General features: G+C 29.6%; 1 protein-coding gene across 1 annotated transcript; it reads left to right on the forward strand.

The window, feature by feature from the left end:
* Nucleotides 1–1,003: 1,003 nt before the first annotated feature.
* On the forward strand, nucleotides 1,004–27,912 carry LOC136986241 (esterase OVCA2). The gene is made up of 8 exons (XM_067283734.1): nucleotides 1,004–1,134; nucleotides 1,235–1,257; nucleotides 1,342–1,412; nucleotides 8,363–8,428; nucleotides 8,535–8,650; nucleotides 10,528–10,606; nucleotides 14,897–15,037; nucleotides 27,697–27,912. Exons 1-8 carry the CDS (start codon nucleotides 1,123–1,125, stop codon nucleotides 27,834–27,836), a joined length of 648 nt encoding a protein of 215 aa, XP_067139835.1. The 5' UTR covers nucleotides 1,004–1,122; the 3' UTR covers nucleotides 27,837–27,912.
* The last annotated feature ends 84 nt before the right edge of the window (nucleotides 27,913–27,996 follow it).

A 27,996-nucleotide genomic window follows, 5' to 3' on the forward strand; every position in this document is an offset into this window, starting at 1 on the left:
CTATTTATGGTACAAAATAATATTCCATGCCTTAACGAGAAAATACGAAAAAAATTAGTTTAATAAAGTCTCACTAGTGTGACTAGTGTCACTACTTGCTAATTTGATTTATCCAATTACAACAAACAATTCAACTCTGTCAAACAAAAACAGTGGACAGGTAAGAAAATCAATGATTTTAAACTTTTGTCGTCAATAATATCAAAATATCCTTGAAGTCAAAGTCGAATTATTACAGAAAATAGTTTTGAAATTGTACGAGTATAAATAATATAAATACTTTTATATTATTTTTTACCACTATAATTTAATTCTTAAATTATGAACTTCAATTTTAATAATCTTGGTAAAAGAAATAACTTTTCTTAATTTGAATCTGTCCACACATATTTAATTTATAATTTTTTTTAGCCATCACTATTATATTTTTAAAAAATCAACTTTTAATGCTGTAACTAATAATCAACTTTAACAAAAAACCATACAAACTATTTTCATAAAATCTTTTTATGAAATATTTAATTTTAAGTTATTTAACAAGTATTCATGAATATGAATTTGAAATAAGCACAAAAATTGAGTATGATGGTATATTAATATCAGAAGGAACCAACCATAGAAATAGTACATTTTAAAGGAAAATAGTACATTTTTTTTTTTAAGGAGCTTCAGTACGTTTTGAAATTTCATTGCAGCAATGCTGGAAGGAAGATCATTGGAAGGTGGAAGCACCGCTTCCAATGACCACTGCAATATACACAGAAGTAAAATAACTGTATCAGTTACTGCCATGTAGAAATTTAAAATTTTAATATAAGCTACTTAAACATGAAAACTGTTACGTAATTAAATTAAAAACACATAGTGTAAGAATTATTCCAAAGAGGGAGCTACCGAGTTGTTTATGAATAAGTAACTGATATATCAGTTGGCTACTGTTGAGAATAAATTTATCAAATTTCTTCAGTAATTTAGAAAAGTTATTATTTATTCATTTTTATTGTTATTAAAAACGATTATTTTATATTTTAAAATACTGTATTTTGCTACTGGCGCCATCTATATTTATCTTAATGAAACTTACATAAATGCTGTATTATTTATTTTTGTTTACTACGAAAAATGCCTTTAAAGGTACCGTAAAGTATTAATGACTATGATCAATTTATTTGTAAGTTGCTTTATTGAATTATAAATTAAAACAGTTATATTTAAATCTATAATTTTTTTTAAGATCCTTTGCTTACACGGATATCGGTAAGTAAAATAAGTAAATAAATGGTTTAATGCATATTTCTGTTATATATTTATTAAAAAACTATAAATATTCATTATTTCAAGTCAAGATGCTGGATATTTTAAAGAGAAGTTTGGTGGATTCAGGAAAATAGTAAAAAATATCGCCGAATTGGGTAAACATATTTATTTTAAATGTGATTTTAGTTTTTTGACTTGTCAACAAACTACATATAAATAAGTTTAAATATTATACAGATTACAGGCTGGCTCATAATAGCAAGAGAAAGGCTCAATTCAAGATCTGATAAGGTCCCAATGGTCTGAATGAGACAGTTGGGACTTATCAGACCTGTAGAGCATATTCCATAGGAGCAAAAAAGTTAAAGGAATCGTACTTCTACGAGTGGCTCTTTGCGAGATGTTGCTTACCAAAATCGGGTCACGAGATTGCGTTGCTCTACTAAGATTATCATGTTTAACTATTTAGCCACACAACTATGCTGGCTTTGAGTAGCCCACTTGACTGTTCATGGAGTTCTTGATGTTATGTAGTTTTAGGGGGTGTGGGGTTTGCCCCTACCTGAGCACTGAGGTGTAAGCTATAGCCAGTACTGAAGTGCACGACGTGGAACATCGGTCGAGGAGAGTGATGGCAATCTGTGATGATGCGGAGCATGGAGAATAGGCAATGTACTGATACATGTTAAAAATTGACCTTTGGAGGCAAATATATTTCACCAAGGTTCGCCATTACGGGTATGGTTCCTTGACTTTTTTACTCGTATAGGAGGGATTTACAATTCTCAGGGTGGGCGAAACCTTTCATTAAGAGCTTGATCTTACCACTTAGCAATTTTTAAGATACTGTTTTGATCTTTAAGCTTTCCTGAGGTTGGATCTAAGTTAACTTCTACCATTTCTTGGGATCTTGGGCTTGAGATGTTTTTAATGTTCCTTTTTTTAAAACTTTTAAATATTAAATGTAAATAAAATTATTATTTTATCTTTTGTTGTTCATCTCCAAATGCTTTAAGCAGTTTTAGCCAAAGATTGTCATTTTGACTGATTTTCTTTTGACCTTATTATAAAAATTTTCAGTAAAGACTATTATAAAATAGATTGCAATGAAATTTGTGAAATTTGTTTTAGAAAAATCTTAGGCCTTCCTATCAATATATGTTCAAATATATAGATATAAAAAGGTTATGTACTGGCCATTGTCCACATTACAATTATTTTTCAACTTTAACAAGAAATTTCTAAATTGGTATTGCTTACACTTTTATGTTCTATTCCATATTTAACAATTACATACTTTGCATTGTGCCTTGGGACACTTAAAAGTTAGAGGTCCTGGTCTTAAGCTCTGTAGATCTGCCACTGAGCTCGCCAACTCCTGAACAGTTGATTGCAGGCATTTTCTAATCCACAAGTGTGAAATTTCAGATTTGACAATTTTTGCTCTTAGCAATATCAAAACACCTGCTTATTCATTAGTCTGTTTTAATATGTAAATCAAAAGTTTATCATCTTATCAAGTAAATATAAGAAGAATAGGCCCCAATTTAAGAGTGAGAAAATTTAAAAGTTTTTGCCAATTCTCAGGAGTCTTCTAACAAATAAGGAGAATTGACAATTCTACTTTGAGTGTATGGGCAGTTGTTTCTTGGAGTGCTCTTTCCATGCTTAGTATTGCTTTTATTTCCACAATGTAAAGAGGGTATTCCTGTTGTTTTGTATATTTGTCTTTTATTAAAGTTTACAATCTTACCCTCAAACAAGTTATTTTTTATTTTTAATTGTCTACAATATGGACATTACTCATTACTACAACTTTACACTGGTGTTTAGATATTGACACAAGAATGAGAATTAGTTCAGAAAAACAAATTTTCTTTATTATATCACCTGTAGTAATTTTCCCTGTACACATATTACATATGTTTCGGGCTTGCATGCCCCTCATCAGTAGTATTACTACAAAACAAATAAATACATATTCCAACACCGAGTACAGCTGGATGATATTTCTCATTTTAAATTTACATAACATCATTCAATTATTGCCCCTATTCAGCTATTACATAACATCATTTCAATCAAGGTTTTGTTCATAACCATTCGACAACAGAGACTTGCCTTATCTTACTGTTGTTGAATGGTTGTGAACAAAACCTTGATTGAAATGATGTTATGTAAATTTAAAATGAGAAATATAATCCAGCTGTACTCTGTGTTGGAATATGTATTTATTTGTTTTGTAGTAATAAATACTGCTGATGAGGGGCATGCAAGCCCGAAACATGTGTAATATGTGTACAGGGAAAATTACTACAGGTGATATAATAAAAAAAATTTGTTTTTTCTGAACTAATTCTCATTCTTGTGTCAATATCTAAACACCAGTGTAAATTCCTAGTAATGAGTAATGTCCATATAGACAATTAAAAATAACTTTAGAAATAAGGACTGTATAAGGCAATTATAATAAGTTATTTTTTTATCTTATGTTATCAGTTTTTTAATATAGACTGATAACATAACAGAATTATGTTTTCATTCCATTTGTAAGAACAATTGATTCATGAGTGCCTATTTTTGTTTTTTTTTTTTTTTTTTTTGATATTTTGTTTGAAGTTCTCTTTATATCTTTATTACTTTTTCCCTATCTCTATTATTAAATATATAGTGTGATAGGAGTTTTCAAGGATCTTTGATTTCCATTGTTTTGCCAATTTCCTGTTATGTTAACAAGAGTAAAAGGAATAAAAATCATATTACTTATTCATATTATATACAGGGTGGGCCAGCGAAAACGAAACGGCAGAGTGTTCGTGTTCGTCCAAGCGAAGCGCTTGGACAGGTCGATTTTACTCTTGAGGGGACATCTTTTGCAATAAAGTTTTTGCGATTCTGAATACAACAGACAACAAAAAATTTTAAAAACTCATTTATTTTGTATTAACTAAACAAGCATTTATTTCGAAAAAAATGTTTGTTTAGTTAATATTCAGAATCGCAAAAACTTTATCGCAAAAGATGTCCCCTCGAGAGTAAAATCGACCTGTCCGAGCGCTTTGCTTGGACGAACACGAACACTCTGCCGTTTCGTTTTCGCTGGCCCACCCTGTATATGTATTTATAATATCATGATATTTAAGCAGTGTAAAAATGAAAATAAAATAATCAATTAAAAATTGAAAACATTAATTAAATTAATAAAAATGTTTATGAGATGTTAGATAAAAACTATTAACATTATAACTATATGTTCTTTATTTATTTATTCTTCATTTTTTATTTCCTTTCTGTTATGAATATATGAATAGGTTAGGTATTCTATGGAATTATTTTCTTTTAAATTTATAATACTAATAAAGATTAACATTTGTTACAGATATTGTTTCAGATTTGGTATTTATTTACATTTTATTTTTCTATAGAAAATTTATCCTTATGAAAAAAGAACAAAAAAAGAATTACTATAAGGCAAAAAATGAATCTGAATCTTTCATGTGCTATTTTAATATAATGCTATGCTGCATGTTGATCAACTAATATGAAAAGAACATTGTTTTGATTTCTGTATATTGTTTAAAAAAAAAAAGCAGCATTTCATTTTGCATTATTTTATTATTTTACATATTTTTCTAGTACTTGATATAAATATTTTATAGTAATACTTATGCTAAGGTTATAGCAAGAAAACTTACTTATCTTTTTATTTAGAATTCACAATAGTTCAATTATAAAATTTTTAAAACATCTCAAGGTGATAAAGAATGAATTCTGTAGTTTACAGCCAAGTTATCCTTGCTCTTAATATCTGTTGTACATGTCTTCATCCTACCAAGACTATTTTCAGAACCAGTTTTGGGAGTTTAGTTCGTCCATCATCATTGAAAGTACTAAAAATATAAATATATATGTAATATAAGAATAATTATATTATTCTTTATTAAAACAATAAAGAATCCTAAGGATAATATCATTTAATATAATTCTCAATATGCATGTTTTAATACTAAGATCATTCATTATCATGTTTAATATTACATATATAAATTATTTTATAAATTGTGTTTATATTTAAAATTAAAATATTTTGATGTTTTGCTTTTAAATAATTTACTTCTATTTTTTTTATAAACAAGTATATAAATATGTTTATTAAAATGAAACATAAAAATATATGATTAATTAAAACAATTACTTGGTTAATTATGTACATATTATGTTTGAAAATAAGATTAAACATTCATAAAATTGCCATTCATTAAAAGTCTTAAAATCATTTTTAGGAAAGAGCAAGCAAGCATGAAACCAAATGTAAACATTGTAAGGAAACAAAATGAATTAGAATCTGAATTTCTGTTTTCTAAATGGAGACAAGGAGTCATGTGTGGGCTCATCAACTGAAGGTCATTCCATGAAAAAGTGGTTTCACTATGATATTCCCAGAAAGAATGTGCCTTAGAATCAGCATATTTTGTTGTTAAATAGGTTTTTTTGTAAGGAGAGGAAACAGTATTTCAGTCTTTCTCTGTTTTCTCTATTATTCACACATTATGTATATACAATTTTTGTAATAATGGAAAATATTCAACATATGATAATGACACTGAAAGAAAAATTGTTTTTATTCTGTTAAGTTTACTTTATTTTGAATACATCATTAATCTTTTTTATTGTGTAATACATCTAATCATCACCCAGCTTTCTTCTGAATCCCTTTTAAAAGTGTTATGCACCATAAATATGACTGTACCTTAAATTTAAAGTAATATTCAATACTGTAAATCAGCATTCTTCAATCTTTTCATACCTGTGGACTGGCAAAAATAGAAGTAATATTTTGCAGACCAGCAGAAGGCTAAAGATAACTTTTCTTAGAATTAAACTGTTTAGATGCAGGTGGCATGTGCAACTGTCATAACTGGCTATAACAAGATACTGATTACTGTATATTGTAATGGTGTTGCTTTGCATGTCAATCACTCGCTCTTGAGTCATGCACAGCCACAATAAAATATGAGTTTTTGCTACATGCCCAATAAGCAAGCTGATGCAATACTGCAGTATCTACTAAGTGTAACAACAGGTATAAGGGATAGGGAATTATCACAAGACTGACACTTGTTTGATAACTGTTAATCATAAACGTAATTATTTTATAAATTTTTTAATTATTATTATTTTATGGTAATTATAGTGGTATCTAATAATTTTAATAAAATTTTGAGTTATAATGAACTTTATTTAAACAATTGCAATAATAAAAAATAAATAAAAACTGTTTATATTAATTACAAGTTTAAAATATTATTTTGTTGTTACAAAATTTCCTGCCCAAGGTTGAAGAACACTGCGGTAGATTACATAAATTGACTAAATCTTTAAACATTTATAGATTTCTATTTATGTGTAGCATATTTTGTATTCATTAAATGAATTATGTTTATATTAATAACTTAGCAAAATATCAGTTTATTTTTAATTAGTATTAAAAACTGCTCATGTATGTAGAGAACTAGCATATTTCTTGCATGTCAAGGTATAATTTTACCAAAACTTGTTCTATTAAAACTTGTTTTTATTAAAACATAAACTTGATTTAACAATCTGTTTATGAAATTTAATGTACAATTAATGTTTCTATATACAGTATTATAATTACATAAATAAAAGAAGTTTAGCATCTTAACATGTAATATTTACAAATAATTCTGCATTCATAAGTTGCTATTAGGAAAAACTATAAATCTTGTCTTTAAAAGATTAAAGAACACCACAAAGATTATATTCTTATTATATGTGATAAATTATAATAAATATATGTGTAGTATAATGTTTGCTTATAATATAATATAATAATATAATCTTTATGCTTAAATATTAACTAGATTTACAAATCTGTACCCCAGAAACAAAAGGTCAGATGCCACAGAATTGAAATCTTACAGTAGAGCTTGAGCATTACCATCCTAGAGTGTCTCCATTCCTCAACTTAGCATTATTTTCCATTCATAGTGTATGAAAGTATACATTGGAGCTTCGTGTTTTCTTTTTCAGAAATTCCAGAGAGATTTGTTAGGACCTTTCTCCAAAAATGCTCAACAACTGACCTGATATATTTTATGTTCGAATGTTCAACTTATGAAGACCTATAAGCTTAAGTCAAAAACGTTTTTGTTCATTAAATTGTGTTGGAGTATATTTTAAAGTAAAATTAATTTCTGATAGTTCTTCCAGTTGCTAGAAGAGTTACAACTGTTCTTTTATCTCCAATGGTTATCATTTGTTAGATCATATATCCTCACTTTCCAGTATTGGTGACTTTATTATGATGTATTTGCTTCATTAAATTATTGTTTTGATGCATGTAATTAGTTATAAATGTTCTGCATTATAACTAGTAAGATACCAAGTTAATGTTTGTCTGAATCCTTTTATTTGCTGAAGTTTTTAACTATTGGAACATTCTTTACATGATATGTAATACAAAAGTTGTGGCTATATATTACTTTCCTGGTTGTTATATGCAGGGCCGGCCATCGGGGGGGTGCGGCGGATGCTACGCACCGGGGCCCCGCGATTGAGGGGGCCCCAACATTATCAAGAATGCAGTATTTTTAGTAATTTTTCTGAAGTAATTAATGTATTAGCAAGAACAAAATCACGCTTTAAATAAACATGCATTAATATATGTTCGTGTTTGTAAATTTTTTTATTTTAGAAAAACATTTGGGCCCAAATAGTTTCTTGCACCCGGGCCCCTTTATCGAGAAGGCCGGCCCTGGTTATATGGTACAGATGGAAAGTATGACAATTGGTCAAAAAATGATCTCTCTGGAGACTTTTACATTTCTGGACTCAGGACCTTGAAATGTTGAGACATAACATAATATGTATTCCAAAATGTTTTGATTATCATTTTAAACTTTCTTTTATGAATTACAATATAAGAAAAATAATGTATTTAGTTACAGGTTCAAAACAAAACTGTCCTCAGATAATGCAGAACCTCAGTTAATTAGGACTCAAATAATTAAGATTCTACTGTATTTTGTAATTAGTTAAGTTAATATTGAAAATTATTTTTAAATTATTATTTTTGTTTCAGTATTTATAGATGCACCACATATTATACCCAATGATAATCCTGCAGAAGGTTCTTGCTTACGACCAGGTAAGATGTTTGAAAAAATATTTTTTTAAATTTGTAGTTTGAACAAATACTGTAATGTAAAATAAAATAAAATAATGTATTCTTTACATATTATTTTAATTTTTAGGCCGTGGTTGGTGGTTTACACAAAAAGAGAGAACTTTTGATCCACAATTAGATTCTAATGTTTGTGTAGGATTTGATGAATCTTTGCAGCTTATTAAAGAAACGTTTGAAGCACATGTATGTATAAATGTCATTTAATAATGCATTTCTTTATATTCTGAATATAATACTGATGATTTATAATGCAAATTTGATAAATTTGCATTTATTAAATAAAATAACATGTAGTTTCAATAGTGTTGAACTTAGAGGTCAAACCAAACATTGGACAGTTTCGTCCAAACAATGTGCTATGTTACATAATATTTTGTTAATATAGAACATGGATTATATAATTTCTTGGCAATTCTATGCTGATACCATTCTGAAACAATGTGCAATGACTTTAATATTTCTGGTGGTCACCTTTTTCCATAATTAATTGATTTATGTTATATTTTCATACATCAGACATTCTTTCAATTACAATGTAGTTAACAAAACAATATGAAATAATTGGCAATGTAATAACTTTACTTGTTTAAAAACAAAAACTTGTTTTCAAAAATAGGCATATGGCACTGAAAATTAATCAGTCAGATGTAATAATTAGCTATCAATGAGATTGAAGCTTAGTTCATAAAAAATATATATCTGAAAATATTTATAGAACATTTTCAGTTTGAATAAGAATTCAAATACAAAAAGTTAGCAGTTTCTAACAAAACTGAATGTGTCACCATGATTATCCTGAATTGTCATTATTAATAAAAATGTTATTTCTTTATTTAATCTTATTATTAATTTAATAATTTTTCACTTAAAAAGTAGGTTTTTCAAATCGAAAGATTATTTACAGATTACTTCAATTATTGAAGAATTAACTGTCAGTAGATAATTTAATCAGTGGAGGAACTAATTAGTATGATTAACAATTAGAAAATGATTAATTGGTACATCTCTAGTTATCATAAACTCCCACCTACTTTTATAGGACCAAGATGGGATTTGCATAAATCCCATCTTGGTTCTATGCCATATGCTGCTTTAAAAATAGCAGCATTTTGGTCCCATGTAAAAATAGCAGCATATGTGAATTCAGGAGATTGATTAAATATATTTTTTAAAAAAAGGATATTTATATATATAATTTTAAAAAACTTTCAAAAAGAAAAGTCACTTTAAAAATGAATATAATAAAAATCACTCTGATCTTTTCAACAGTCCTTTTTAGCATGCTCCACTATAGTGGTAAAGTGCTTATGTTAGGACTTTTGTCCATTTGTCAGATTTCCACACACATGCACAATGACTTCACTTTTGTTACCTAAGTGTTATGTTCTGTTCAATTCATTTATTGTGCATGTGCAACAACTACTGATGATTTCAAGGATTTATAAAAATTTATTTTAAACAAAATTAATATTTTATCACTTTTGTGGAGCACACTATCAGATCGGCTTGACCAAGCTTGTTTTATTATCGAAGAGATGTACTTACACCATATGCATTTGAACTGCATCAATTAACAGTTCCTCTTCAGTGTTAGGAACAAACAATAATAATGTGAACTCTCTAGTATACAGGAGTACATCTCTTTAATAATAAAAAAAGGACTGTTGAAAAGATCGGAGTGATTTTTATTATAATCATTTTTAAAGTGACTTTTCTTTTTGAAAGTTTTTAAAATTATATATATAAGTAAACCATTTTTTAAAAAGCAGCATAGTTTAAATTACAAAGTTGTAGAGCATCTCAGGATCAGTATAAAATATTTTAACAGGACAAAAATATTTTGTACTGATATCTACTGAGCAGCTAGCTATCATCAAATAATGATGGAACTGTGTGAGGGTTCTGCATTGCCTTGAGTGCTCAAAATTTTGTTTATTATCAATAAGATGCAGTGATCAGCTGAATTGTGAAAATAATTTTAATGTAATCTAATGCATAGATAATCTTTATATTTAAATTAAAAGAAAAATTAACTCAGTGCATTTTATTTTATAATATAGGGTCATTTTGATGGAATTCTTGGATTTAGTCAAGGTGCTGCATTGGCAGCTTTGTTATGTGCTCTTCAGCAAAATGAAGGTAAGAAATAGTTTAAAACTCAATTATATACTAATAAAGGTAATGAATAATTCAAATTGACATTAGTATACAGTATGCTACTGTTTGTTAAAATTGCAATACCATAAAGGAATTATCCAATTAGAATAAAATTATACCTTACATTACTAATATGACTGTACATAAATGAATAAATTTTCATAAAAATTACACAATTATTCTTAATAACATCAGTATCTTGTAAGGCCTCTATGAGCTACAATAAGAGCTGTTGTACATAGTGATAATGAATTGACACTATGATACACCTACTGACCAATTAAGGACTTTGATTGGTCAGTTTGAAAGTGATCATATCCCAAATATGTTCAATAGATAATATGTCTGGCAAACAGATAGGCCAGGGAAGAAGTGGTATTTGCCATGCCTTGAATAGGATTTGAATATTCCTGGTAACATGGATCAGGCATTATCCTGCTGGAATATAGTGACAGGAAGGATATGACTTCTGTCTCTACAACTTTTCTGATGTAGTGGTCGTTGTTGAAGATTGCAATCATAGCAGGCAAGATTATGAATGATATCCAATGGCGCCTCACATCATCGCATTTGGCATTCCGCCAATATGGCACTCTAAAATGCATGGTGTTCACCATACTTTCTAATGCTCATGTGGCCATCATTGTGGTCCAAATCAGAACTTGTCTGAAAACATGACTTACTGCTAATCAGCATGCTACTGTTACCTGTGTTGATAGTTTAAGGTCAATGGAATCTGCTACAAAGGCACATGTGCAATCAGTTCCCTTTGAAGCAAAGAGCATCAGACTGTGCTGGCAGACAATATTACATCTGTTGCAGTGCTCCACTGCTGTGTTAACACTTGCAATTATGCAGAATGGCTTGTCACTGTCATATGAAAGAGATGTCATCACATTTTCAGATCCACTGCTGAATTTCCAAAGCACCCAGTTTCCCTCCATATGCATCACTTTCCACTACCTCCACTGCCAGTCCACTGCCACCATATGCATCACTGTCATGGTGTTACACCTTGCAGGAGCAACAAAACTGTGGTATGAAAATCTGCTTTTATACAGGCCAATCATTCATTCATATTCAAACTCTGTCATTTGTTAGTATTATGTCCTTCATTGCTGACAAGGTATAGTGAGTCCTGGAAACACTTTATAGTTCATATCCACAATGTACTATTTGTGTGGCTCCTAAACAACCCTGTATTTATACTCCTACTCAACAGCTAAGAGGGTGCTACTTGAGCATACATGTACAATCACTGCAGTTCTGGTCATTTGCATACCAAACCCTGATTTACATATCCTGTAAATTTCAAGTTAATATCACGATTTATATATATAAAGAACAATTTTGTGACAATGCGTAAAGTGCCCCCTATGCTTTGGCACCATGGGACCGAAGGGTTGACATTGTGTCGGCAAAGACTGCAATGACTAATTCGTCAGGACTGACACCACTGTGTCTTCTAGGTAGACACAGAAACCTAAGTGGTCGCTAATTTTGTATTTTCTCTGTTCAAGTGGTTGCGTTGTAGGTGTTTGGATTCGATACGAGGGATGGCACAGATTTAGGAAGTGCACCAAACACAATTCTGACAATAACAAATTTTGTTTATTAAGCTAGTTCTACAAAATGGTTATTATCTCATAGTAAGGGTTATGTCTGCGATATTAACTAGTTTGCAAGTTGGAGAGAGAAAGTTTACATATAAGATTCATAGATACCTGGTAAGGGATCTGAGGCAAATTGAAGGATTGATGGAGTTCACCTTTGGATGGAGGTGTGCACTTTTTCAAGGAGTTCTCTTTCGAGGAGTCATTTTAAAGGAGTTCACTTATTTACAGTGTTCACTTTATGGAGTTCATTTGAATGGAGTATATTGAGGATAACTAAGGATGGAAGGAGGTCACTAAGGTATTCATTCGATCATTGAGGAAACACTCTGACTAGGACAAACTTTTGATGACTGTGGATTCTCGGAGGAACGAACTGTCCCCTTTTTTCAGCAGACAAACTTCTCTCGTGGACCAACTGTTGTCGTCATCAGTCATTGCCTTTTATTGGGGATCCTCCTTTTTTTTCCCCTTGCCCTTTTTTTGCAATGTTGCAGCACCTATGTCCAATAACAATTTCTTGTCGCCAAGTTCCTGGTGAGACATTCGATGTATCATCTTGAAAGGGAAGTGACTCCACAGAGGGATAAAATCATATCCTTTACAATTTTAACAATTGTAGGGAAAATTATAGCAAATTTTTAATTAAATTTTCAGCCGAAAAAATATTTTTTTTTTCTCAAGTCCAATCTCCCACAATTTTACTGATAAACATGATATTATTGTCATCTAAAATCATCATCATTATGAAAACACCAATTTAAAACAGTCACCAAATTGGACATAAACCACATTTAAAAGTTTTTAAGAAGCTTCTTTAATAAATCGGTGACAATAAAGACATTTTTATAAAAACAAGAAGTTAGAAATTAAGTAAGTGTAGTAGCCCATAAGTGAAGATTACCATCAAGACATCAACACTATATGTCAATCTTACTACTAAAATATGATGTAATGAAATAAAATGTGAAATATTGTAACCACACTTTATCATGGCATTGTATTTATGATTTAAAATTTATTATTTGTAAGTGTGCTGAGTAATTAAAATGAACATGGGTTTTGATTTATTATTTTACTTTTGTATTAATTTTTTAAACCTATTAAAACAATTAAAAAGTTAAACTTTCAGGGAAAATGATTTTACAAGAACTATTGGATGACACTGCAATATGAAGAATATTAACTCCAAAGCATAAAAACGAATTTCATAAACTTACAACAGTTAATACTATTTGAAAAAATGTTTAAAATATTCTAAAAAAAAATATTGGAATTATTCAAAATTATATAATCATTCAACAAAGAGATATTATTACATGATTATCATGAAATAATTGATGGAAAGTTACCTGTATAGTAAATCAAAGAAATTCAGATAACCTGAGAGAAATATCAGTTACTGTAATCTTTTAATTTCTTGAATTTTGATTTAATCTTGTAAGCGCTATTGTATCTAACATGTCATGAATATACAGTCCATTATTTTAATTTTCATGCATATAAAAATATTTTATTTATTTATTTTTGTCTTATAAAGTCATATTATTTCACATAGATTTGTGTAAATTTTGATTGTTCTGCTTCTGTACTTAGATTTCACTACTATTAATTGCTTATTTAACGAAAATGGAATTTCAATTATTTGCAGTTTTTCATTTTTAGTTAATGTCTGTTTTAAATGAAGTTTATTTTAACTACAATTTTAATTTTGTTTCTTTCATTCTTTAATTTGTTGTTATTATTTTAATAATGTGTAAAGTTTGCCAAAGAAATGTTTATCTCATAATTTTCCCTAAAACACACACGATTTCTTATCTCTGTTGCTTGCTAGAATAATAAATTTTATTATTTATTAAAAGTGATAATGATTAAGAAATAAATATTAACACCTTATAACTAGCAAAAGTTTTATTAACAACAAATATTTTCAGTCTAATTTAGACTACCTTCAGGTTCTCTATTTTTGAAAGTATATTCCAATATGGAACACACTTTTCATTCCATAATGCAATGAATTCTTTAATGTATTTAAAAAATAGAGAACCTGGAGATGGTCTAAATTAGACCAACAATACTTGCTTTCAGTAAAATTTTTGCTGGTTATAAGGTAGTTAGTAGTTATTTGATAATTCAAACCAGTATATTGCTTATATACTGTGGATAATGGCTAACTTCGATGTTGTGATATTGATAACTTTTTGATAGAAAATGCTTTTGGAGATGGATTGATAGAAGTTTAGAAAAGATGTAGGCATTTTAATTTATAAAAACTTAAAAGTTGTTGAATATTGAAGTATTATATACACAATATATGAAATAGTTCAGAGTAGAAGGAATAATTGAAAAACCTAAGAGCATATAGTTCTTATCTATTTTATCAATAACAATAACATTTTAACTAATTCAACTAATTACATCTTTTATTTTTAATTGTTAAAAAACCATTAGTTGAACTTTATGAAATATTTTAATTTCTGTAAGTTAAATACTACATAAAAATTTAATAAATTATAAAATTATAAATTTTAGTTTAATTTAGTTTGTGGTTTTATTATTATTTAATGATAAAAATGTTATATTAATTGTAGCATAATATTTTACAGTATCATACAATATTTATTTAATAAAAATTTAAAATTAGAATATTTTTTTGCAGAATTGGAGTATTCTTTTAACTTTGTGATTTTAATTGCCGGTTTCATAAGTAGATCAAATTATCATAAATCTCTTTTCAAAGAATCAATTTCTATAAATAGTTTACATGTAATGGGTGAAACAGATCAAGTAATACCAAAAAGTAAGTATATTATTTATTAATTTGTTTATAAAATATAAGCAATATAATATTATATACAATCCAAGATTTCTTTAATGTTACCTGTCGTGTGAATACTAAAAGAGCATTTTTCTATGTCAATTCTGAGATTTACCAGACTCATAATGAGAGTTAGGTGGTGGAAATGGTCTAACATATCCAGAACAGATTGTTCTTGAAGTAGCAGATCTAGGGTATCCTGGGTTCCCCAGAGGCTGATATTTTTGTTGCCTTAGCTACCTACCATTGAGCAACTGATGATATTGATACAATATGTTTAGTAAAAGGCAACAACAATACAGTTATAAAAAAAATTAAAAATATATTCAAAAAAATATAAATGATGGTATGGAATGAATCCTTATTAAGCTGACCACAAAAAATAGTTACCTGGTAGGGTGGTCACCAGAGCCGGCGTAACCTTTTGCGGGGCCCGGTTCAAAAATTTTGCGGGACCAGAATACTTTCAAATCCTATACTTAAATTTCACAATAAGGAATTATTTATTATAAGTACAAAGGATGTTACATATATTTTTTGTAAGATGAATATTACATAATTTTTCTCGCTATTTTCGCCGCAAAATCTTTGATTACGTCATCAAAATTGATTGAGTTTACTACTTTGCTTTCTATTGAAAGAATAGACAGAGATGTAAATCGGTCTTTTATTAGTCCAATGTTGAACACAGTAACAATGGGATAGCCTAATGCGTCTTTGTTTATCCCATTCACGCCCAAAATAAGACTACATGTGAAAATTATTTTTAAATATTATTTATTACTACATACTAGACTAAATAAAAAGTAAAAATAAAAAAAAAGTGTTTGCCTTTGGATTTTAGTTTTCAGGATATAAAGACTATGGACTTACACTGGACTTTGATGATTTTTGTCACGCCTTCAAACTGAATCATAGCTACTAAAAAAAATGTTTTCCATCTGTTTATGGTATTATAATTCTGTTAAAAGTTAATCAAAATTGGTGTTTTCTAATTTGGTAATCACCTTAACACCTAATGTCCTCTGCACCTGTGTTGCAGTCGTGCCAATGTTTGATGACAACATTTAATAGCAAGGTTGAGGTCGAAGTTTTAAACGCGAAAATGTGCACGTCGGACGTTCAGCGCCACTTTCCTGTAAGCCTAGAAGTTTGACAATGGCGTTAGTTATGTTGAGCATGATTCCACTGACTTTCCAAATGCTATTGTCAAACTTCTAGGCTTACAGGAAAGTGGCACTGAACATCCGACATATACATTTCCACGTTTAAAACTTCGGCCTCAACCTCACTAATGTCAACATCTGCAACACGCTGCAACAAAATATTTCAATGCAAAGACGGGAGAGAAAATCTTGCACTCATGTCAGTGTGCAGCAAGTTGTCATCGATTAGTGGATTATGCGATTGCATTTTCCACACACACCTGCAAAATGTCTGATGAGTTTTCGTACACCGCAGAGCCTTTCAAAACACGGGGCTGGGTTCCGGCGAACACACTGAACCTTCCTCGCCAGCCCTGGTGGTCACTGTAAAGAAATTTGTTTTGTCATGAATATAGAAATACAGTATGTTATATACTTGGTGTAATGGATATATGTAGGTATATTTACATTAATAATAATAGTTACAGTAATACCTCAGTTTTCATTGACTTCGGTTATCATCAGTTTCGGTTTTCGTTGATTTTTTTCGGGAAAAATTTGTCTCAGTTTCTGCCAATTGCCTCAGATTGCCTCAGATTTAGTCGGCATGCCTAAGTGACCTCACTGCTAATTTTGCAAAAACAAAGGGCGACCCACATGTTTTCCGGCATGATGTGGCACTATTTTTTGTTGTGTGAACATTACCCCGTGATGGCCCACCATTGGCCAATGGTTCCATTCCCTGAACACTGGGATTTCAATCATGGGTTTGCGCTTTGCCAGGATGGGCTGGTCACATGAAGTTTTCTGGGTTTTCTCCACGTCTGTAACACCTGAATAGGGGCCAGTTACCCTTAAACAGACTTCTCAGAAGGCATTATTCCCCTCGATACTTCCATCATAAATGCATACAATTACTATTACATGACAATTATGTCACACTTTACCACGGGGGCGATATAGGCTAGAAACTCATGTCCAACTAACTTCTACAAGACAAGACATTACCTCGCATGTCTAGCCAAACAATTCCATTGCTGGTAAGAAGGCTATTGAAGTACTGATATCTGCTATTTTTTCCAGATATTCAATAATTAGGAGAGAGATTTGTTGGGGCATTGTCATGAGCTGAATTCTGATCATTCTCTCTCATCTTCAAGAGACAGATCCTGTTTTTGTGAATAGGCTTATCATTTATTAGAACTGTTAATGAACAACAAAAACTTCTGTAGATATTTGTAAACAATGTAAATATTACTTCCAAATATAGTAGAATACTGATTATCTGTGGTAATATGGACCTTGATAACTGAAAACTTGAATAAAATGAACAGCCATGGCCGTTTCAAATTAAAAATTACAAATATAAAATACAGTATTTACATGGTATCATTTTTAAGTCTCTTTTTATGCTTTAGAGAATGTAATCATATATAAGAACATTTTTACGTTATTTATTAAACAGCTAATACATAAGTTACAATAGTTTTAAGAATATAATGTATATTATTGGGCTGCAATTTTGAAATTGTAGATCATTTAGTTTAGTCCATCTGTGCTTCCTTAATCTCAGGAATGGAGTTAGAGGAAAATCAAGACCAGATATGGAAAGGTTAAGGACCAGAGGCTCTGGTTAACTATATGGGATCCAAACTTACAGTCTGGACCAAAAGCCATGTGATTTTTTCATATTAAAATAGGATTAAAAATTGTAGCCTGGCATTGTGATGATGTCACAATAAGTAATTGCCCATTGTAACCACGTTTTAATATGAAGAGTTTGATTCACATTAAAGTTAAATGACAAAAAGTAATAAAAATAAATTATTTGTAACATATATAAATATACACTGTTGGCCATTAAAAATGCTACACCAGGAACAGTGACATAGTGAACATAACTGGCACCCAGGGCACGACACTTTATTGGTGCCCCCCTCCAGAAACACATATAGTAATATAATATATAGAATTTACTCATAATAAAAATATAATACAAATAATAATAGAATGTAGTACCTACCTTAAAATATCTATAATATATTACGAATAGTTACTATTACCTTCATGTCCCAGGTACCCCTCTGCGAGGGCACCCGGGGCATGATAGACCTTTTGCCCTCCCCTCGCTACGCTACTGATCAGGAAGGAAAGCAAATAGCAGAATTTATTTTTTGTACACATACAATATAATGTGAGAAAGACATGATTAAATTGCCACATAATTTTGAGATACAGAGCATGCAGAAATCAGTACCCAGTGCAGTGGCCTCTGGCAGTAATAACAGCTGTAATCTGACTGGGCATCAAGCCAAACAGAGTTTGGATGGCAGGTACGGGTACAACCATCCATGCTGTTACAGCTTTATACCAGAGTTCATCTAATGTACTGGCTGGGGAATGGTGGTGTGCCAGTTTCTTGGCAACTCCTGACCAGACATTCTCAATTGGTGACAGATCTGGAGAATGTGCTGGCTTGGGCAACAGTCAAACACCCTCTGTATTCGGAAAGGTCGGGACAGCATGGGCAATATGCAGTCATGCATTGTCCTATTGAAAGGTAGCATAACAGAGGTCTTGAAGATAGCACACAGTAATGGGCCTTAACACATCAGAAATGTAATGGTGGCTATGCAAAAAGAGGTAACCAGGATGTATACCCAACTGCACCCCACACCATCATTCCAGGTGCTGGGCTTACAACATGATGATGAATGCAAACTGGCAATGATCATTCCCTTTGGTGCTTCCATACAAGGATATGGTCATCATGATGCTGTAAGCAGAACTGGGCTTCGTGTGAAAAGACATGATGCAACTCCTGCATCCATATTCATCATTGAATACATCATTTTAGGAGCACCTGTCTCTGCTAGTGTCAAGGGAAGCTGCAGTAATGGTTGCCATGCTGATAACATTGGACAACAATGATTTTGTTTCGGGCTCAAAATTAGCATATTCTTATGTATTTTCATCTGCTGAATTCAAAAATCACCATAAAAATGACCAATTAGCTCTTGCTTTGGAGATACAGTGATATGTTATTTTTTAGAGTCTACATTTGTATTTTGGAGAAAATTTATTTTTTGGGAGTTGTCACACCTCGCACTGACATAGCAAAATGTTCTCCATATGTTTGTAGGTTATAAACATAATAAATGTAGGTATGACTTTGAGTTTAATATTGCTTCTGTTTTTCTTGGTTAAAATTTCTGGTTTTGGAGTACTTTTGAACTGTAATACTGGTTATACCAAAATGCCACGAAAATGTGTAAATTTAGTGAACAATTTTTGTTATATTTGTAGTGAAATAACATTTTCGTCACAGAAACACAATCTGATGCCTCTTCTGAAGACTGCCTATCACCATTATTTGGGTATAAAGGTAGGGGCAGGATAAGTCATGGGCTCCACGTTGCAACTCTTGTTCAGTTATACTACAAGAATGACTGAAAAATAAAAAATGATCTATGGCTTTTGCTGTGCCTATCATTTGGCAGGAGCCTACAAACCATACGGATGATTGCTATTTCTGCTTAACTCCACTTATAAAGGCAGGACTGTCGATGAAGAAAAAAAAACAGTTCAATACCCAAATATTCCATCTGCAATTTGACCTATTTCAACATTCAGATAGTTTACCAGTTCCTACTCCATTCCAACATTATGAGCTTGAAGTAGAAAATGAAGAAAGTGTGGGAGAAGAAGAACCCAACAAGTGTTCCATATTCCATGACCCTGATTTTGAGATAAAAGATGAAACACCGCAGACTGAATTAAGCAAAATTGAGTGATCTCATTCAAGATCTAGTCTTGTCAAAGAATAAAGCGGAACTTCTAGGGTCAAGACTACAACAACGGAATCTTCTCCAATGTGATGTCAGGGTTTCACAGTTCAGAGAAAGTCAAAGGGATGATTCCTTTTTTTGAGAAGAAAAACAATCTGGTTGTTTGCTGTGAAGTTAATGGCTTGATGAAATGTTTGAATTTGAAATTCAAACATTTTCAAAAATTCAAAAGCACTTTCAATGTTGTTAGCATATGTAATTAAAATGTGTCATTTCTTCTTAAGCCATTAAAATCACATACTGCTATCTCTTGTACATCACAGAAACTAGAGCTAATAAAAATTTTTCTTTGTCATATTCGATTTTCTCATCCCAAAATTAGTAAGATTCCACTCATGAAATAAAGGAAACATTCAAAAACATTTTTTTTGTTGTACAGTAATCTGTGATGCTGTAGACATCATTGTACTGTCTGTGCAGACACTTGTTGCTCTGAAAATGACCAAAGTTCCTGATTCAAGATACGTGATGCAGCTGTACAATCCTGCAAGGCCATGTGGAAAAGATGTCTGTTCTCTCAGGCCTTACTGACCAGTGGCCACACAGATCCTGCACAGTGTTCTGTGTGGTCCTCCTGAACCCATCGATTCCATATTCTCGTGACAGTCCTGGGATCACAATCAACGCAAGCAGCAATAGTGTGGAATGATAGCCTACAGGGACTGCAGTTTATGCTTTTGCTATGATCAAACTCTGATGCATACTGGTAAGCATTCCTATTCCTTACACAGGCAACTGATGTGCAAAAGTGGTTTTCATATGAGAAAACTGGCTTTACAATCTTCCTGTTTATACAGACTGTAGATGTCCTTTCTCCTACCTGCTTTCCGAGCATGCATTGAATGCTAATCATTTGCATATCCCAGCATGTTGTACCTTTTGTGCAAATTTTGTGTTTATAATGTGTCGCCTTCGTGGTATAGCAATTTTAATGACCTGCAGTGTATATTATGTTTTAAACTTTCTTTAAGAAGTGTTTTAGAGTTTTTCACTCTATAATAGTTTATTTCTTCCTTTGTTGCAATGTTCTTAGTCACCTCAGCATCATTTCTTATTGGCAATCTGTCCAGTATATGTTGGCTCTGGACCTTCACCATCCACCTGTCTTCATTGTGAGCCTGGCCAAACCCACAGTGGGAGCTTTGGCCAGGCTCACAATTAGTGAAAAGAGTTAAAAGAATAGTCACCTCAGCATCAGTCATTTGCTATATACAGTTGAGGTTAAAAGTACTACATTATTTATGCCCTCAGTATATTCATATAAAGCTTTTATGAATTATAAAAAACGCAATGTTTTCAATTGCATGTTAGAATCAGATAATAAGAAACTTGATTAATCAGGGTTCTTCTGTATTTGCTTAAATAGATATCACTGTTCCCATGATGATTTCTTTAGTTATTATCTGTATTTTGATATTCTATATTGAAGATAAATAAATAATAAGTATTTAATCTTTTGAAACCGTGTTATCCTAATTTCTTTGATTGACTAACACAAGGTGTGTTATCATTTCAATACTTGGTGGTATTTCATCTTTATTAGTTGATACAGTTACAAATACGATAATCCGTTTTGGGCACTGCTCCTCCTCAGTCAACTAAATATCAAAAGATTATACATAAATTCGTTTTTTTTTATAATATCTTAACATAGAAATTATTTTAATTAAATTAATAATTCTTTTCATGTGACGTACCATAAGCACTTTTTCCAACACAGAAAGAATATACATTCATAGGATTGGCTTAATATTACACATCTATTTTTAGTTTTGGAGAGTTCCTACAAATTCCATAAATTTGCAGTTTATTTTTCATATTATAGAAATCCATAAAAAAATTTTTTACATACCTTAAGAATTTTTTATCTTCGGTTATTCTTTTACAATAAGCTTTTAAATACGAAGTTTTATAGTAAAAAATAACAAGTAATTTGAAATATAAATCCTTTTGATATGCTAGTGTTTAAATATTCCAAAACAATCAACAAATGCTAAATATTGCTGATAGAATAATTAATTAAAAAGTTGCTTAATTCTGAAAACTAAAGTTTATTTAATAACTTTTTTATTGTACTTCAAGTCTTTTCAACTTACAACTAGTTAGAGTATTCCAATCAGTTGTAAGCTGGGGATAACTCAAAGAAAGAGCAAAAGCATTACAGAAAAGTAAATTGTTTTGGTTTCAAGAATTAAGCAGTTTTTAATTAATTATTCTAATATATTGATGCCCTTTCTGATAGATTATTTTAAGAAATTAAATAATTTTGTCATAGTTACAAACGAAGTTATTAATATATATAAAAAACAAACTGTTGAATTATATTCCTTATACATCACTTAATATAAACCCAACAAACGTTTCATTTTATACATATATTTTGATAATTCAGAAACACTATTACAATGTAAAATTAAAAAAACTTTTGCTTAGAACATATCAATAGGTTCTCAGACTTAGGAACAATTTTTAGTGAAGATGGAAAGTTAGATTTGGAAATCAGAAATAGATTAAGCAAAACAGATAAGACAGGGAGCCAATTGAGTAAATATATCTGAAACAAGAAAGAATAAGTCATAAGATAAAATTAGCTGTGTACAACACAATTTTTAAACCTATATTGACATATGGTTCTGAGAGTTGGATGAGAAATAAGGGAATTGATCAAAAATTAGAAACAGCAGAAATGAGAATATTTAGAAAAATTAGTGGTGTTTAATAGATAGATACAGTGACAAAATCATAAGAAAAAACCTAGGTAACTATTATTCAGTCAAGAGTAAGTGAGGCTAATCTGAGGTGGTTTGGTCATTTAGAATGGGAGAAGAGCAACTAGCCAAACAGGTATTTGAAGCTAAAATCAGAGAGTAAAAACCAAAACTAAAACCAAAAAACTGTCCTAGACAAAGATGAATTGATAGTGTTAAGCAGGCCTTAGAGGAAAGGAATTTAACTTTACTCTAGGCTAAAAACTTGTCTGTCAATAGGAGAGTTTGGAGAAAAGTAGTGGATGATAGTATAAAAGCTTGATTTTTTGCCATGTTAACCTGTACCCCTTCTGGGTATCAGTAGGAATGGATGATGATGATGAACTTTTGAAGTATTTGGCTACTTTGCATTTTCAATTATCTTGTTTTTGTCCACTTAATTAGTGATAAATTGTAGTGAGCAATTTATATTAATGTATTTAATTAAAATGGTTATTTATAAATATCTTTATTTACTAATGGTAGTATTTATTGTATATATTTTTAACTTTATGAAACATAATATTTCTGTATTTTTTTTATAAATAGTTCTTGTGGTAAGATTGATATTGATAAAATTAAGGCATATTTTATTATAAAATAGTCTGTTATTGGCAGTTTTATAAATATGTTTACACTTTATTTACAGGAATAAACAAATAGAAATGAGATTTTATATGATTAATATAACTTTTTATAATGTTCTCTAACCATTGTAGAAATAAAGTCTAGTTCGTTCCTGATATACTACATAAATACTATATTTCAGCTCTGTTTCTTCACTTAATGATATATAGATTAACCAATATGAATATATTTAATTAGTAACTAAAATCAGTGTAATTTTTTTTATTTATATAATTATATTATATTATAAATAATTGTTGATGTTGTTATAAATTATAGAATACCAATTCAAATAATTCTCTTAGCAGGTATTATAATTTTAATTATTCTTGCAACATTACAGAAATATAAAATAATTGAACCATATGATGATAACACAATTACAATTTGTGTTTCCATAACTGTAGAAGATATAACTCTTTATCAGTTGTATAAAGTCTTGTTTCACTTTTCATCTTTGTAAAAATTACTTCAAGAACAAAATATCTACATGGTCTTTAACATAAAGGTCATAGATTGTTGCAGTGCTTTAATGAAATTGCTTATGTTATTAGAGAATATAGGATTAGATAAAGATGAAATGAATTAATTCCATTCATTGTTTAACAATGACAATGATTGTTATAATTAATAAGTATAGATTCAATTCAAGTCTTTAGTTTTTGTAATAGGGTTTAAACTTCCCTTACAGAGGAATACTTTTTAATTATATAAAACTGAAGATAACACATTAAGAGTTCTTTTTTTCTCTTGTCCTTATGGAAAAAGTTCTGATATCTGTCTTCTGATGAAGATTGCTTCTCATTCTCTGTGAACTTCAACAACTATGGGAGTGATCTTTATCTTGAGTTCTGTTCAGTTTCAAAGTTCAAGCTTAACCATTTTTTTTTCTTCTCCAATCTGGCCTTTCTTCCTTCCTCGCTCACACTTGAAAAGCTGCAAGATGTCAAAGATCAAACCACCTGCACTCAGACTGGACCACTAGCACCCAATCATTAAAACTTCTCCCTGTAGCAAACCATCATTTTATTGTTGTCTGCCCATATCTGGAGAAACTTTTCATCAGTAGATGTGATGGATTCTTTTAGGAAATAGTGCCAATTTCTGTTTATACTGAAATAACTACTTTTCCTTCACAAACACAAATTAGAAAATATTTTAATAAATGTGAATTTTAATTGGACAAAGCTTCTCATTTTATAATGAATCAATCCAAAATTTGTCAATGATTTTAAATAACCTACTAAAACATTTTTTTTTATTATTAGAAATGAAATATTCTTTTTCTCTTGAAAAACATGCCATAATTTGATAAGAAATTTAGAATAATTTTAATTATTATATATTTTATTTCTATTATATCATATATTTAAAAATGCACATATCTTCTCTAATGCATTTTTAATAAAATAAATGAATATTTTGTTGTAATGTTTACATTAAAAACAATGCCATCTTCAATATTAAAAATATGAGGGCTATTTTTTTAAATAAGGTCCGTTTGTGAATGAAAGTGAGAATAATGTGCAATCACAGCAGTATGCATGCGCTTCTGCTCCAAGCGAGCTTGGCGCGCGTTTTGATGCCATTTGCAGCCATATCGTCTGTCTGTATGCTGAGCTGTAGAAATTTAAAATGTTTAAGAAAATTGAGTCTCCCGCCGACTGTGAGATACGATCTGTTATTCGATTCTTGAATGCAAGAAACTTGGCAGCAGCGGAAATTCACCGTCAGATTTGTGAAGTTTACGGTGATAATGGTACGAGTGACAGTAAAGTTCGAAAATGGGTAAGAATGTTCAAGGATGGGCGAGTTAATGTGCATGATGAGCCACGCCCTGGCCGACCTTCTCTGATTTATGAAGATTTGATTCGTGATGTGGATAACAAAATTTGAGAGGACCGACGATTCACGATTTCAACGTTATCAATTGAATTTCCACAGATTTCAAGATCAGTTTTGTATACCATTGTTTCGGAGAAACTAAATTATCGAAAATTGTTTTCTCGGTGCGTTCCAAGACTGCTTTCTGACGATCACAAAACAAAAAGATTGGGCAGTGCTTTATTGTTTTGACTCGATACGATCATCCACAGAGTCCAGACCTTGCACCCAGTGATTTTCACTTGTTTCGATACTTAAAGGAGTTCCTTGGTGGTCAACATTTCAACGACGAAGAAGAAGTGAAAACTGCAGTCGTGGATTGGGCTTCTTGACAGGCGGCAGATTTCTTTGAAGTCGGAATTCAAAAAATTGTTGAGCGGTATGACAAATGTTTAAACAAAATGGAAATTATGTAGAAAAGTAGATAAAAGTATGTAGAATATGGAAAAAAATATATTTTAACGATATTTACAGTACTTTTCTTCTTATTAAAAAATGGACCTTATTTAAAAAATAGCCTTTGTATTATTAGCATAGTTTATATGTGTGTATAATTTATGCACATATATATATATATATATTTTAAAAAATAAAATTTTATGTAAATTGTAAATTACTTAGTGACATTTAAATTGATATAATTAGAAATAAGTTTTTATTTACAAACTTTATTTCAAGGAAATTAATTTGCTATTTATTCATCTTATATATGATGTCAATTACTTATTTCATATATACATCAATTTATTTTATTTTTAAATATTTATAAACATAAAGAATAGTTGGAATATGTAGGAAAAAATGAACAAAATTTATTTTAACTAATCTTTTAAAGTAAATTAAATGTAATACAAAATGAGAAGAATAAAATTTTACTGTTTTGAATATTAATAAAGATATGAAGTTAGATTTTCTATGTTAAATTTTTTGTAATTTAAAATGAATTATCAACAGGAGTTATATGTAGAATGTTATATCAAGCTAGCTCAGTTAGGATTTAAAACAAAATAAATAAAGTATAACATGAAGGAAATTTTAAAAAATTATAGATGACATGAAAATTTATAGATGAAAATTTTAAACTATTAGTTTAAAATTTTCTTTTACTGAGTTAATGTTATATAATTTTGAATTCATATGTAGAAAATGATGAGTCACTTAAAATATATTCAAATATTTTTAATGAAGGTAAGAAAAAACAGAGCACATACATAGATAAATACTATAAAAGTCAGGAAACTAACCAAATCAAAACTGCTGGATTTCCTTTTTAAAAAAGACTAATTTTTTTACTAACTTTTAATTAATTAATTGGCCTGGAGGTATGCAGAGTCACATATCTTGTGAGAACTTTAATAAAAACATATACTTTTAATAAATTTTTTACATTAAAATTTAAAAAATCCTAATTAGTGAAGTTCTCATGAGATAACAACTGTTTACCTCTAGACCAAATTTCATTAATTAAAATTAGAAAAAAATTATCTAGTTCTGACTAATAATTTGCAATATGTACTGTACATATTATGGAATTTAATTTAATTCAAAATCATTGATTTTAATAAAATAATCTTATAATTTTTTTTTATTTACATTATAATTAAAAAATTATATTATAAAATATTTAATGTAATATAAAACTTATTGTATAATTTTAAATTGTATTTAAATATGTTATATAGAAAGGAATTACTACATACTTCTATGTAAATATTGTACTACTACTACTACTACTACTACTACTACTACTACTACTACTAAGTAAATAATGGAATTAAATGAATATAAATGTTTATAATGAAATTATTTATAAAACTGAACTAGAAAATTTAATATGTTGAATATATGTTTAATTTCTGTAAGTTATATTTACTATTTAGTATTATTTTTATTTCTTTTATAATATATGTATTTATCTTAATCTTACTCTTCTAGTGTAATATTAATAGTTTTAGCATACTAATACTAGCAATAATTTAAGTTTGTTGAATTAATGGAAATTTTTTTATTCTTTTTTCTGCAATTTGTATGGACTGTTATGAATTGTTTATTAGAATAGAATTTCTTTTAAGTGAAATAGCTAAAAAAAAATTGTAATGGATATGTGAATGTTGTTTTTTCATTCAAAATGAATAAATAAAATTATGTTTAAAAACATTTAAAACTTTGGCTTCAAAAGTATATGAAATGAAGTTTATAAATATTGAAAAAACTAATATAAAGCAATCCTTTTAAAAAGTTTAAAGGAATTTTGAACCACATAAATTGAAAATTCTGGTATATAGAAAAGCATATAGAGCTCTTTTTTAAATAATCACTAATTAAACATAATTTAATAAATAATAATAATAATAAATTTTTTGTTTTTAATTATTAATAACTTTTCACAGGTATGAGTGAAGAATTAAGTGAAAAATTTAAATCTCCAGTTATAGTACATCATCCAGGAGGACATTTTATACCAACCAATAGTTTATACAAATCTCAGTATTTAGCATTTTTAACCAAAATACCTGTATCAGAAAAATAAAATAATATATAAATATATATTTTTTTAATTATGTAAAAACCAGAGATATGAATGTAAATAAAGATCAAAGTGTTTAGTGAATAGTTTTATTGATATATGAAAAAAAAACAATCATGTTTATTGATCTGTTTTATAAAATTTCAAAAAAATATTATCTCCT

Source organism: Centruroides vittatus, unplaced genomic scaffold, assembly GCF_030686945.1.
Source record: "Centruroides vittatus isolate TY-2023 unplaced genomic scaffold, ASM3068694v2 scaffold_1015, whole genome shotgun sequence".
In the NCBI taxonomy this organism is placed as follows: domain Eukaryota; kingdom Metazoa; phylum Arthropoda; class Arachnida; order Scorpiones; family Buthidae; genus Centruroides; species Centruroides vittatus.

Coding starts and splice junctions, on each gene's coding strand:
- LOC136986241 (XM_067283734.1), top strand. Junction 8,651..10,527: donor AAGAAACGTTTGAAGCACAT/GTATGTATAAAT, acceptor TTTATAATATAG/GGTCATTTTGATGGAATTCT. Junction 15,038..27,696: donor AGATCAAGTAATACCAAAAA/GTAAGTATATTA, acceptor AACTTTTCACAG/GTATGAGTGAAGAATTAAGT.